This window comes from Ictalurus punctatus, chromosome 4, assembly GCF_001660625.3.
Source record: "Ictalurus punctatus breed USDA103 chromosome 4, Coco_2.0, whole genome shotgun sequence".
Lineage (NCBI taxonomy): Eukaryota > Metazoa > Chordata > Actinopteri > Siluriformes > Ictaluridae > Ictalurus > Ictalurus punctatus.
Window position 1 is genome coordinate 17,209,455 of NC_071284.1, and position 13,702 is coordinate 17,223,156.

Consider the following 13,702-nt stretch of genomic DNA (forward strand, 5'->3'; position numbering starts at 1 on the left):
ACAAAGAACTGTTGCAAAATAAAATATAACCCTGTACAAGTTCAAAACATTACGTCGGTTTGCTGCGGGCAACACTGTGTGTTTTTTCTGTGTCACAAAGCTAAAGGTTATTCATTTAACCGTATTATGTCTATGTATAGCAAAGATTTAATTAGAAATGATAACACTGTTGTGTCATTCGTTAAAAAAATGTACCCTAGAGTAAATAAAAAGCATTCAATTACATGTGTACAATGTGTTAACTCTCTAGATATGTTTCATTTGCATATGTAGTGGAATGTTAAATGACGATGCTTCACAAGAAAAATGTTAAACAATAGTTATTTTATTGAAATAAAGGGTAACATAACATAACATAACATGCTTTGTCCCTCGTCCTTTTCAAAAATCAAACCAGTCAGTACGGTTAAAAACGGGGGATTTGAAAACTGGCTCAGAATCGTAGTCTTTGCTTTTAGGTGGGGAAACAAGATGAGAGATATCTTTAGATCTTTTTATGTCAGATATTTTGCGTCGAACACCGCCATTAGGTATTGCTGAAAAGGGTATATTTAGGTTGGCTACTGTCTGTAAGAACTCTTTCCAACCTAAAGGCCTCCGTTCGTCGGATACTCGATGAGGGGCCGTGAGATTTTTTAGCAAATCCACCATGTGAGATCCTTTGATAGTGTTTCCTTTAAAAATAAATTCACCGCTATCGTTCCACGCAGCCCCGGCTTTTAAAAGTTTTTCCATAACGTACGAAGCGTTTCTTTTGTTTCTAGCAGAAATGTTAGCGAGGACCTCTTGCACGATCTCGTCTTTGGGGTGTTCGGTCACAGCTGCTTCCGTTTTGCTTTCCGATATTTTAGGTAGAGACAGGGTCAATTGGGCGGTTTCCTGCTCTCCTACTTTAACCAAGTTTAAAAAATTTTGCAGCACAGACGCGTAGAGTTTTGCCTTATCGTAATCATTCAGATCAGTCCTTGATAAAATACCACGTATTGCATCGTCCAAGTTGTTTTCAACAGTCTTTCTTATGGTTTCCTTCTCCGCGGTGATGTTTCTAAGTTTATCGATCTGATGTTGAGGGACTAAATACATTTTCTCAGCAGTCTCCATGTTAATTGTTGCGGGACGCGATTAAGCTGCTTATAAAAGGAATGGCTACACTGAGCAAAGGCAGAAGAAATCCTCCGGATTGATTAATAACTTTCCTTTTTCTTTCAACGGATGCTCTTTTATCAGCAAATAGTTTGATCCATTTTTTTTGTTTTTTTAAAACCCGATACTGTTTTGTCGTCAGTGGTATGTTTCCCCTGAGCACGTTTAAAGCTAGTTCACATATGCTCAGGATGAGATCTGTGGGCGCATCGCGTAATATATCCTTTCTCCTTCGGGATGGAGACCTGTGTAATGAATTCAGCAACGGGAGGGTTTTTTTCAATCGCTCAGACATTTGTTGTCGATACTTTAAAGTTTTTTCTTCTTCTTCGGAACATACACAACCGGTTTCTCCCTCGGAAACAACCCTGAACGGAGACGAAGTTCTTCTGGCGTTTGTGCTTTCAGGTCAACAAATAAATACCCGTAAGGTCTAGAGACGGCATCGAGAAAGCATTCTAAAAAATACTTGCTGTTACCCGGATACATTTGACGAGCCAGTATGCTGATCTGTAATTTATCTCTAGGGTTTTTAAAAAGAACCATGTAGTTGGTGTTCAGGTCGATTGTTCTACTGGTCTTTCCTTGAAAAAACAAGTTTTGAACGAGGTAGATGACGCTCAGATTTCTGTGGTGTGTGTATTTTGTAAAAGCCTTTTCTACTTCGTCATTTTTACTGGCGGTTTCCATCAAGTCATCGATTACCAACAAGTTTTTTTTATTTGGAGGAAATAGTTCGTCATCACACAAAGAATCAGGGATTCCTTGAAGAAAAATTATTTTTATTCTGGTCAATAATTCATCGTACAGAGGCTGCCAACACGTATAACACCAGACAATGTTTTCCGGAACAACCGACATTGCCTCTTTACAGTTTTCCAACAGCATTTTGATAAAAAAAGATTTTCCACTATTACTCGGTCCACATACGATACATGAAAAGGGAAGTTGCATCCTAGCGTCAAAAGCAGTCACGTTCATATTTTCCTTTACAAAACACATCAACAGAAACTATATACACATATATACAAGAATAGTCTTAATAGCCGTAAGGGAGAGTTGTAAAATCAGATAATAAAACACGCTTATCGTACACAACCCTGAACCTTTTCAACTGTGATTTGTTTCTCAAATGAAACCCCTTTTTATCTCTCACGATTTGGTTATGCGTGGTTATGAGATGACCTGTATGATCCGGATTTTTCACTCGCTCGTCCAACAGTTCTGTTAGTGATTTCAAATTGACAATTTCAGAATTGATATAATTTAAAGTAATGCCTTTAGCTTTCATGGTTGTTTTTCCTTTCATGGTTTTGTAACCGTAGGTTTTAGGACCTGCGCTTACAAATTCCACGATTTGATCTAGTTCGCTGGTAAGACCACCCAAGTAATCGCTTAAGGGTGGCATCCAGTCACCTTCCTTACTTTTAAAAATGACGCTATCTGTGTCTGTGTACAAACAACGCTGATCCAATCGATCCATCAAATTGTACAGCTCAAGTCTAGCGTACGCTGTAGTGAAAATGCCGATGAATACATTAGCGTTTAGCGGTTTAATCAATCTCTCGTCTGCGTAACGCCACTGTACCATCGCCACCTCCTCATTCAAAAAAGAGAACTGACTCACATTATAAATATCGGAGAACATGAACTGTAAAAACTCGGCAGGATCTCGAATTAAGGTCGTGTTCGATCTGTCTGGTCTTTGACACATCTTACCCCACAACGAGTTTAGTGCGAGTTTAGCCACGGATCTTTTGGCAGGATTAACAGTGATAAATTTCGGATCCAACGTAATCCCTTCGTTCTCCTCATATTTGCGAATGTACTCACGTTTAGATGATTCATCAACGACCCAGGACGGATAACCTGAACTTTCCTGTTTGGTCTTGAGGAACATTTTAATATATCTCGTAAAAAGCTTATCAGACCTTTTAGGAAAGTGCCACACTTCAAACACTTTTAGAATTTTGTAACCTTTTTCGACGGCTTTCTCAATTTCGATAGATGCCCATGTTCCGATAAGAGCTCTCTCCTGAGCCGTATGATCGCAATGTTTTAACTGATGTTCGGCACACGTTCTACATAGAGGAAAGAGGAGTTTGCTTTTTACACGAAATGGTAGAACAGGTGCCCACAGACCCCTAGGTGGTAATACCTTTGCTCTAATGATACCGAAGTAATTTTTCAGAGGTTGAAAGTCACGATAAATGATGATAGGGTGATCGATCGGGTATGTCTTTGTCTTATTTACGAATGGGTAAAGCGAGGTAAAGTCGAAATAATCGATTCTCTCACCGGGTTGAGCTACATAATGCAAGTTTAACGCATTTGTTCGACCGCCGTAAAGAGCATCTCGAGGGTTTAAACGCTCAGGAAAGTCAAAGTCTTTTAGAAAATTTTGCACGAGATTGTCGTTTTTCTTCATTTCATTCCACTCGTGTTCCCACATCAGAGTGACTTGCAAATTGAGAGTGTCTTGCAAATTCTTAATTCTCTCCATCGATTTTTGACGGATATCTCCGAAGGTTGCGTTTGATTTGGTAAGAGGATGCGGGGTCATTGAGGGAAAACACTTTTCACAGCCGTGATAAAAACACCCAAGAAACTCAAAAACCTTACGGTTTTCCCCTTCCTCACAGTAACCATCTACGTAATAAGTACCGAACCTGACTTCACCTTCGTTCAACGCGTGGCGAATGGGTAGGTTTTGCGTTTTTGAAACATATTCGAGCCATTGTATGGATGGTGTTGAGAAAGATTTCTGAGTGGTGATGTAATTATCAAGAGGCGGAATAGCTAAAGTGTCTTTACGCAGGAAGTTGGTTCTAAAGATTTTCATGCACACAGACGCGATCGTTATGCATTTAAAAGGATCGACCTTTGTACTATCCAGAATTTCTTGTCTGAAAGCTATACAACCCTTTCTCAAAATTTCTACATCGTTCACACAGTATTCCGCCATCTCTTTCTTGAAATCAAACACTTTGTCAGAAACCGTTCTGTACCACTTAAAGAATTCTTCTCTATCCTTAGGCATCATGCCATCTACACCGTAAAACTTAGGGTCAGGATACGGCCCTACGTAATCCTGATGTTCTACGGTGTTCCAGAAATGGGGAAAATAGCCTTTCTTGCTTTCCGAAAAACCCATGGCTTTTGGGATGCTACTCAATTTCATGGGTAAGAACGATAGACTATCAATGTAGGACTGACGAAACGCGGTATCGATGAAACACAAAATTTTACCGCCTTGTGCTATGATTTCAGGTGTGATTCCTTCTTTCACTAAATGGTTTAACAAAAGGTATGAATCGAACCCTCTAGCGTTATGGGCTATAAACTTGTATCCGTGGTATGCATTACACCGAAACTTTTTAAAGAAGGCACTGACGCAATCATCCCCTTCAGCCACCCACTCCTCTCCCTTAAAATCAATACAGCATATGAAATTAGCTACATGTGTTCCTGTTTCCTGCCTAGTTTCGAAATCGTAAAACACATAATCCGTATTTTCGCTTTCTTTCCTGGCCCTCTGTATAAAACATCTATGCTCGATATCCTCATCGAGTTTTTGGCCACAGAGTATGCATTTCGAATGGGCACATACGTGATTCTCACGATTAGAAGGATTATCCCTTATCACACGTTTACATTTACCGCAGTGGAATCCCGTTTCACACATAGAATATTCGCCTTTGTGCGATTGAATCTTTGCTTTATGCCTCTCGAAACAGTATTGGGAGCTACACAGTCTCTGACACTCTGGACATTTAGTAACATTCTTAGGGTGTTTGTAACAATCGGGGTCGTGACAAACGTTGCAGCTATAAGCGCATTTATGTTTCCATAAAACGTCAAACCCCGAATGGCAGAAATGACAAACATGACTCGTTCCTAAAAGTCCGGTGATACTTTTAACCCCATAATAGTGGTTGTCATGTAAAAACAAGTAAATGGTTTTTTCGTGGGGAGTCTTGCTAGTTTGAAAGAAAGAGTATCCGGCTTTGCTAGCAGAACAGTATACGATTACGATTTTGCAATTCAAATGTCTCTCAAATCTCGGTACGTCAGCAAAGCTGACCGCGGTGTTTACGGATAATCCCACATCGTGTTGTAATTTTCTAGCGATTTGTTCGGTTTCAAAATCATTTTTTTCACGATTCAAAAGTTGGCTAACACACAAGGCGAAGCACATGTTGTCTCTGTTGTGAAAAATGTATAGATGTTGCATTTTCTTCTGCAGGGTTTCTGATTTGAATATATGGCCTATTTTCCTTCTATTTCCACCACCCCGAAGTGGTCGGACGATTTGGACGACTATTTCAAGGGTATTATCGGTAAAAATTTCACGTTTACTCTGAATTGCATTTTCGAGCATGGTCAGAAAAGAACCTAAATCGATGACACCATTGTCTATTTGAACGTGTGATGAAACATTGACCGTATCACCTCTAATTTCAACGGTGACTACATCCTTGGCAGAAATTAAATTGTTAGCGATTTCAATCGCGCTGTTTAAAATCTCTAAAACATAATTATAAAAATCTGCAAAGCTGTCAACGTTCGCGATAGAAGAAAAATTCACTCTTCTCCTAATCTCAGTGTTGTTGAATCTTTCCCGATTAATTATTCTAATATTAGGATCTAATCCATCACCCTCTTGCTCTACTTGGATATCGGGCGAGTTTTCCATTTGAGAATCTTGGGTAACGGGCGAATGTGTGTTTTCCATTTGAGAATCTTGGGTATTAGGTGAGTGTATGTTTTCCATTGGGCGGTTGCGTTCATTATCGTTTTCCGAATTTTGTGCAATATTGTCAGGGTTTTCGATTAAGTTAACAAGACCGTCATTTATCCTCATAACACTTTGATTAAGTTCGTGTATCGTATCATGAGAAGATAACGGACTAGGTTCCTGAGCGTTTTCTGGAGTCGAGACGATATTCTGAACGGGAGATAATGACATATTTTCATTGATTTGATTCACCACGTCTATTAAACATGGATTTATCTGCAAAGATTCTCTTTGTTCGATTAGGTTATTTTGTAACTCTAACAGACATTGATTTAATTCGAAAAATATGTCGTGCGACGTCACCGGTGTACTTGATACAGTTTGAATGGAATTTCGACTGGGGTTTTCATTTTGAGTATTGCTCTGTTCTGACGATCTTAAATTTTCATTCACCTGATTGACTGCATCGATTAGATCAGGGTTTATTTGTACTGAATGACCGTGTTCATTTAGGTTATTATGCAACTCTAACAGACATTGATTTAATTCAGAAAATATATCATTTGGCGTCACCGTTGTGTTTGATACGACGTGATTTGGACTCTGATTAGGTCTCTCACTAACGACTTGGTGTGACGGAATTAAACTTTCGTTCAGCCGGTTGATCGCTTCAGTTAAACATGGGTTCAGGGGTGTGTGCGAATCATTTGAAAAACTCTGGTTTCCGTCATAAAAGAAATCATGTGATAATGGAGAATTTTCGGTTCTCTTTTTTTTAGTCTCCATATCCGAACTGCATTTCAGTCGTTTCTGCGCCATATCTATCATACAATTTTCTAATCAACTTTATGCTCACTGTGAGACATCTATTCACATTTTCAAGCGTGCTGTACAGTAAAGGGATAAAATCTGTACCTCGACCAGAATCAAGTGTATAATCAATCTGTCCAAAGTTTTCCAATAAATCAGTCTTTGCTTCGAAGAATTCACGCCACACTGCGCAGATCTGTTGTAGTTCGATGTCTTGTTGAATGTCGGTTTCCGAGATGATTTCCTCTTGGTCTTCTATTGCAGCACTCGTATCTATAAGTCACAGAACATGTGAAAGAGCTTTTATTTATTTATTTTTTGTGCTGTGTAAATAGAATGTAAATATACTACAACTCACCTGAAATATCTCCGTCATAATCACTGTTAGTCACGTTTCCCTCAAATTCTGAATATGATACAAACAATGTTATATTCACGTATGAAAGACTTTTACAGCATGAAACATTCACAATTTTATGTTTTGACTTACGTGTGGAACTCAGATTCAAAAGGTCCTGAGTGGTTGTTTCGGGAATCTCATCATCAGAAATAATCACCAAGCTGTCTATAAAACAGTAAAACATACTTTTAATAACTTAACATTCTCATTTTAGATCACTACATAGATCTAAGAGACAAATTTTAATTACCTATACACTAGAAACAGATGAGCTTAACTCGGTCTTGCACTGTAATATAAATGTAATGAATATTTACAATTTAGATAAAGTATCGTACCAGATTACATAATGACCAGATAAGTATGATGATTTTTGTACTCAGAATGATTAGTTCTAAGTTTATATCAATATCATTGCCTACTGGATAATTACATAAACATTGTATTTCAATTTATATTTAACTATTAATTGATTAAAATACAAATTTTTACCTGCCGAGAAATCCATGGGGTCTGGAAATTCTGTTGAACTTTGCCGATGTTCAAACTTTCGAAGTAGTGAAGAACTGACTCTGGAAATTCGGTCGAACCTTTTCCGATGTTAAAACTTTCGAAGTGCTCGACTTTATAAACAGGTTCGTATGCATTCGAGTGTGTGTGTGTGTGTGTGTGTGGGGGGGGGGTGTGTTTGTGCTCGGGAATGCATCAGAACGGGGGTTTTACGTTGTTGACCTTTTGACCTAGGCCTGACTCGGAGTGCTTCATATTCTACGTGAAAGGAAAAGATCGTGTGTTCCCGGGACCGAGAACTTGAAAAGCAAAACGGTTCCTTTTTCTGCATCGAAAAAAAACCCGGCTGTACATCCGTTTGACATTACCCAATATTGAATCTTTTCATGTTCTAACATTTTTTCTATTCTTCCCAAAAAAGGGTGAGCTTTTTTCGGCGCGTTAGGACAAACATCAGCCATGTTGTAAGATCGCACACGTTGTTCTAAGTACAGAGTATTATAAAGCCTAGAGGGATGCTCGACTTTTATAAGCAGGTTCGTATGCATGCGTTTGTCTGTACATGCACGTGTGTGTTTGTGTGTGTGTGTGTGTGTGTGTGGGTGTGTGTGTGTGTGGGTGTGTGTGTGTGTGATATTTTTGTTTGGATGTGGGATACACATGGCCGTACCAGGTATGGTCACGATTTGGATGTGAACCAAATTTAACAAAACTATATATATTCTTATGACCTACCACAGAGAGCTTCATATTCTATGTGAAGAGGAAAATCATGAGTATGCAACTTGTGTCTGTGTGGGGTGGGGTGCAGTGGGTGGGGTGGGGGGGGGGGAACAAATGGTCGTACCAGGTATGGTCACGATTTGGATGTGAACCAGATTTAACAAAACTATATATATTCTTATGACCTACCACAGAGAGCTTCATATTCTATGTGAAGAGGGAAAACATGAGTATGCAACTTGTGTCTGTGTGGGGTGGGGTGGGGTGGGGGGTGGGGTGGGGGGGGGGGGACGACACATGGTCGATGACCTACCACAGAGTGTTAGAAAAACATGAGTATGCAACTTGTATCTGTGTGTGGGGTGGGGTGGGGTGGGGGGAACAAATGGTCGTACCAGGTATGGTCACGATTTGGATGTGAACCAGATTTAACAAAACTATATATATTTTTATGTCCTACCACAGAGAGTTTCATATTCTATGTGAAAAGATGTACCAGGTGTGCGCAACGTGTGGGACGGAAAAACACACATGGCAGCACCATATATGGTCACGAATGGATGTGATCCAGATTTAACATAACTATTCATATTTTTATGATCATGACCTTTGATCTAGATATAGAGAGTTAGAATGTGTATCTTTTTGACCTTTGACCTATACCTGTCAAAACTACGGTTACAATCTATACCAACTATTTCTCTCTCTGGCGAAGCACATGTTGTCTCTGTTGTGAAAAATGTATAGATGCTGCATTTTCTTCTGCAGGGTTTCTGTTTTGAATATATGGCCTATTTTCCTTCTAATTCCACCACCCCGAGGTGGTCGAACGATTTGGACAACTATTTCAAGGGTATTATCGGTAAAAATTTCACGTTTACTCTGAATTGCATTTTCGAGCATGGTCAGAAAAGAACCTAAATCGATGACACCATTGTCTAATTGAACGCGTGATGAAACATTGATCGTATCACCTCTAATTTCAACGGTGACTACATCCTTGGCAGAAATTAAATTGTTAGCGATTTCAATCGCGCTGTTTAAAATCTCTAAAACATAATTATAAAAATCTGCAAAGCTGTCAACGTTCGCGATAGAAGAAAAATTCACTCTTCTCCTAATCTCAGTGTTGTTGAATCTTTCCCGATTAATTGTTCTAATATTAGGATCTAATCCATCACCCTCTTGCTCTACTTGGATATCGGGCGAGTTTTCCATTTGAGAATCTTGGGTATCGGGCGAATGTGTGTTTTCCATTTGAGAATCTTGGGTATTAGGTGAGTGTATGTTTTCCATTGGGCGGTTGCGTTCATTATCGTTTTCCGAATTTTGTGCAATATTGTCAGGGTTTTCGATTAAGTTAACAAGACCGTCACTTATCCTCATAAGACTTTGATTAAGTTCGTGTATCATATCATGAGAACATAACGGTCTAGGTTCCTGAGCGTTTTCTGGAGTCGAGACGATATTCTGAACGGGAGATAATGACATATTTTCATTGATTTGATTCACCACGTCTATTAAACATGGATTTATCTGCATAGATTCTCTTTGTTCAATTAGGTTATTTTGTAGCTCTAACAGACATTGATTTAATTCGAAAAATATGTCGTGCGACGTCACCGGTGTACTTGATACAGTTTGAATGGAATTTCGACTGGGGTTTTCATTTTGAGTATTGCTCTGTTCTGACGATCTTAAATTTTCATTCACCTGATTGACTGCATCGATTAGATCAGGGTTTATTTGTACTGAATGACCGTGTTCATTTAGGTTATTATGCAACTCTAACAGACATTGATTTAATTCAGAAAATATATCATTTGGCGTCACCGTTGTGTTTGATACGACGTGATTTGGACTCTGATTAGGTCTCTCACTAACGACTTGGTGTGACGGAATTAAACTTTCGTTCAGCCGGTTGATCGCTTCAGTTAAACATGGGTTCAGGGGTGTGTGCGAATCATTTGAAAAACTCTGGTTTCCGTCATAAAAGAAATCATGTGATAATGGAGAATTTTCGGTTCTCTTTTTTTTAGTCTCCATATCCGAACTGCATTTCAGTCGTTTCTGCGCCATATCTATCATACAATTTTCTAATCAACTTTATGCTCACTGTGAGACATCTATTCACATTTTCAAGCGTGCTGTACAGTAAAGGGATAAAATCTGTACCTCGACCAGAATCAAGTGTATAATCAATCTGTCCAAAGTTTTCCAATAAATCAGTCTTTGCTTCGAAGAATTCACGCCACACTGCGCAGATCTGTTGTAGTTCGATGTCTTGTTGAATGTCGGTTTCCGAGATGATTTCCTCTTGGTCTTCTATTGCAGCACTCGTATCTATAAGTCACAGAACATGTGAAAGAGCTTTTATTTATTTATTTTTTGTGCTGTGTAAATAGAATGTAAATATACTACAACTCACCTGAAATATCTCCGTCATAATCACTGTTAGTCACGTTTCCCTCAAATTCTGAATATGATACAAACAATGTTATATTCACGTATGAAAGACTTTTACAGCATGAAACATTCACAATTTTATGTTGTGACTTACGTGTGGAACTCAGATTCAAAAGGTCATGAGTGGTTGTTTCGGGAATCTCATCATCAGAAATAATCACCAAGCTGTCTATAAAACAGTAAAACATACTTTTAATAACTTAACATTCTCATTTTAGATCACTACATAGATCTAAGAGACAAATTTTAATTACCTATACACTAGAATCAGATGAGCTTAACTCGGTCTTGCACTGTAATATAAATGTAATGAATATTTACAATTTAGATAAAGTATCGTACCAGATTACATAATGACCAGATAAGGATGATGATTTTTGTACTCAGAATGATTAGTTCTAAGTTTATATCAATATCATTGCCTACTGGATAATTACATAAACATTGTATTTCAATTTATATTTAACTATTAATTGATTAAAATACAAATTTTTACCTGCCGAGAAATCCATGGTGTCTGGAAGTAGTGAAGGATAGACTCTGGAAATTCTGTTGAACTTTGCCGATGTTCAAACTTTCGAAGTAGTGAAGAACTGACTCTGGAAATTCGGTCGAACCTTTTCCGATGTTAAAACTTTCGAAGTGCTCGACTTTATAAACAGGTTCGTATGCATTCGAGTGTGTGTGTGTGGGGTGTGTTTGTGCTCGGGAATGCATCAGAAGGGGGGTTTTACGTTGTTGACCTTTTGACCTAGGCCTGACTCGGAGTGCTTCATATTCTACGTGAAAGGAAAAGATCATGTGTTCCCGGGACCGAGAACTTGAAAAGCAAAACGGTTCCTTTTTCTGCATCGAAAAAAAACCCGGCTGTACATCCGTTTGACATTACCCAATATTGAATCTTTTCATGTTCTAACATTTTTTCTATTATTCCCAAAAAAGGGTGAGCTTTTTTCGGCGCGTTAGGACAAACATCAGCCATGTTGTAAGATCGCACACGTTGTTCTAAGTACAGAGTATTATAAAGCCTAGAGGGATGCTCAACTTTTATAAGCAGGTTCGTATGCATGCGTTTGTCTGTACATGCACGTGTGTGTTTGTGTGTGTGTGTGTGTGTGTGTGTGTGTGTGTGTGTGTGTTTGTGTGATATTTTTGTTTGGATGTGGGATACACATGGCCGTACCAGGTATGGTAACGTTTCTGTCACGAATGGATGTGAACCAGATTTAACATAACTATATATATTTTTATGACCTACCACAGAGTGTTAGAAAAAAACATGAGTGTGCAACTTGTGTGTGTGTGTGGTGGGGTGGGGGTTGGGGGGGGACACACACATGGCCGTACCAGGTATGGTCACGATTTGGATGTGAACCAGATTTAACATAACTATATATATTTTTATGACCTACCACAGAGAGTTTCATATTCTATGTGAAAAGATGTACCATGTGTGCGCAACGTGTGTGGGGCGGAAAAACACACATGGCAGCACCATATATGGTCACGAATGGATGTGATCCAGATTTAACATAACTATTCATATTTTTATGATCATGACCTTTGATCTAGATATAGAGAGTTAGAATGTGTATCTTTTTGACCTTTGACCTATACCTGTCAAAACTACGGTTACAATATATACAAACTATCTCTCTCTTATATTTTCTCCAACTAGATCAAATATGTAATTAATGATAATATTAAACAGTATTGGGCTACATACACTGCCTTGTGCAGTACCATTTTCCACTGCATATCTATTTGAATATTCTGCACCTACTCTAACTTCTATTGTTCTTCTGTACAGGAAGTCTAATACCCAATTATATATCTTACCATTTATATCTAAATTTGTCGAGTTTAATAAGAAGTCTGTCCTTCCAAAGCATATCATATGCCTTTTCAACATCAAAAAATACAGCAATTACACTTTCTTTGTTAGTTTGAGCTTTCCTGACTTCTGACTCCAGGCATAATACAGAATCCATTCTCCCCTTCCCTTTATGAAATCCTGACTGACTTGATGGATCTGATGGGTCTTTGCCAGGTTTGAGTATTGGCACTATAACTGCCTGTTTCCATAATAGTGGGATTTTTCCTGTATTCCATACCATATTGAACAGTCTTAATACTACATCAAGTGTGATGTCTCTCATGAGACTTAACTTTTCCGTCTTTCCCTGATACCGTTTGCCGTGCATTTAATATAGCTCTTTTTATTTCAAATAGAGTAAATGTCAAGTCCAACTCTCCCCCTGATGTAGTCCTTATTTCTACTATCCCTGGATTTTGGGCAAGTGTCTAGTACTGCTTGGCTGTTGAGGATAAATTTTCAGTACTGTGGATCTGTTTACCAAAAGTTCTGCTTTTTCTGCATTGCTAATCGCATTTTTATTATTGTTACTTAACACTGGTATTTCCACACTGTTTTTTATTCTGCTGATTTTCCTAATTGTTCTCCTTATGTCTGATAGCTGGGTTTCTCTTCCAATTTTATTGCAGAATTGTCTCCAATATATACGTTTGGCTGGATCGAATTGTTTTCTTAACTACTGCTTGTGCCCTTTTATAGTTAATCAAAGTTTCCAGTGTATGGTGAGATTTGAGGTGCCTAAAAGCTTTATTTCTCTTTTTAATTGCTATACTACAGTTCTCATCCCACCATCGCACGCTCTTTCTTCGTTTACTTCCTATCTTTTTTGGAATTGTTTCTTCACCTGCTTGTATAATTGCCACTTTTGCATTCACTTCTTCTACATCTGTTACATCCTTATTCACTAATTCCACACATTTATAGTATCTCACAAAAGTGAGTACACCCCTCACATTTTTGCAAATATTTGATTATACATTTTAATGTCATAACACTGAAGAAATGACACTTTGCTACAGTGTAAAGTAGTGAGTGT

General features: G+C 38.4%; 2 protein-coding genes across 4 annotated transcripts; both read right to left on the reverse strand.

Annotated features, from left to right (window-relative positions):
• Positions 1-1,904: 1,904 nt before the first annotated feature.
• LOC128629537 (uncharacterized) lies at positions 1,905-8,429 on the reverse strand. Of its 2 annotated transcripts, XM_053678011.1 has the most exons (4): positions 7,342-8,429; positions 7,182-7,256; positions 7,050-7,097; positions 1,905-6,964 (listed from the first exon to the last, which is right to left on the reverse strand). In XM_053678011.1, the coding sequence occupies exon 4, from the start codon at positions 6,707-6,709 to the stop codon at positions 2,183-2,185; it is 4,527 nt and encodes a 1,508-aa protein (XP_053533986.1). In that variant the 5' UTR covers positions 6,710-6,964; positions 7,050-7,097; positions 7,182-7,256; positions 7,342-8,429; the 3' UTR covers positions 1,905-2,182. The 2 variants fall into 2 exon arrangements, with proteins under 2 accessions (XP_053533986.1, XP_053533985.1); XM_053678010.1 differs by having other exon boundaries at positions 7,182-8,429.
• A 261-nt stretch (positions 8,430-8,690) lies between these two features.
• Positions 8,691-13,615, reverse strand: LOC128629538 (uncharacterized protein DDB_G0288805-like). Of its 2 annotated transcripts, XM_053678013.1 has the most exons (4): positions 11,045-13,615; positions 10,885-10,959; positions 10,753-10,800; positions 8,691-10,667 (listed from the first exon to the last, which is right to left on the reverse strand). In XM_053678013.1, the coding sequence occupies exon 4, from the start codon at positions 10,410-10,412 to the stop codon at positions 9,003-9,005; it is 1,410 nt and encodes a 469-aa protein (XP_053533988.1). In that variant the 5' UTR covers positions 10,413-10,667; positions 10,753-10,800; positions 10,885-10,959; positions 11,045-13,615; the 3' UTR covers positions 8,691-9,002. The 2 variants fall into 2 exon arrangements, with proteins under 2 accessions (XP_053533988.1, XP_053533987.1); XM_053678012.1 differs by having other exon boundaries at positions 10,885-13,615.
• Between the last annotated feature and the right edge of the window lie 87 nt (positions 13,616-13,702).

Coding starts and splice junctions, on each gene's coding strand:
- LOC128629537 (XM_053678011.1), bottom strand. CDS start 6,709: ATGATAGATATGGCGCAGAAACGACTGAAATGCAGTTCGGATATGGAG.
- LOC128629538 (XM_053678013.1), bottom strand. CDS start 10,412: ATGATAGATATGGCGCAGAAACGACTGAAATGCAGTTCGGATATGGAG.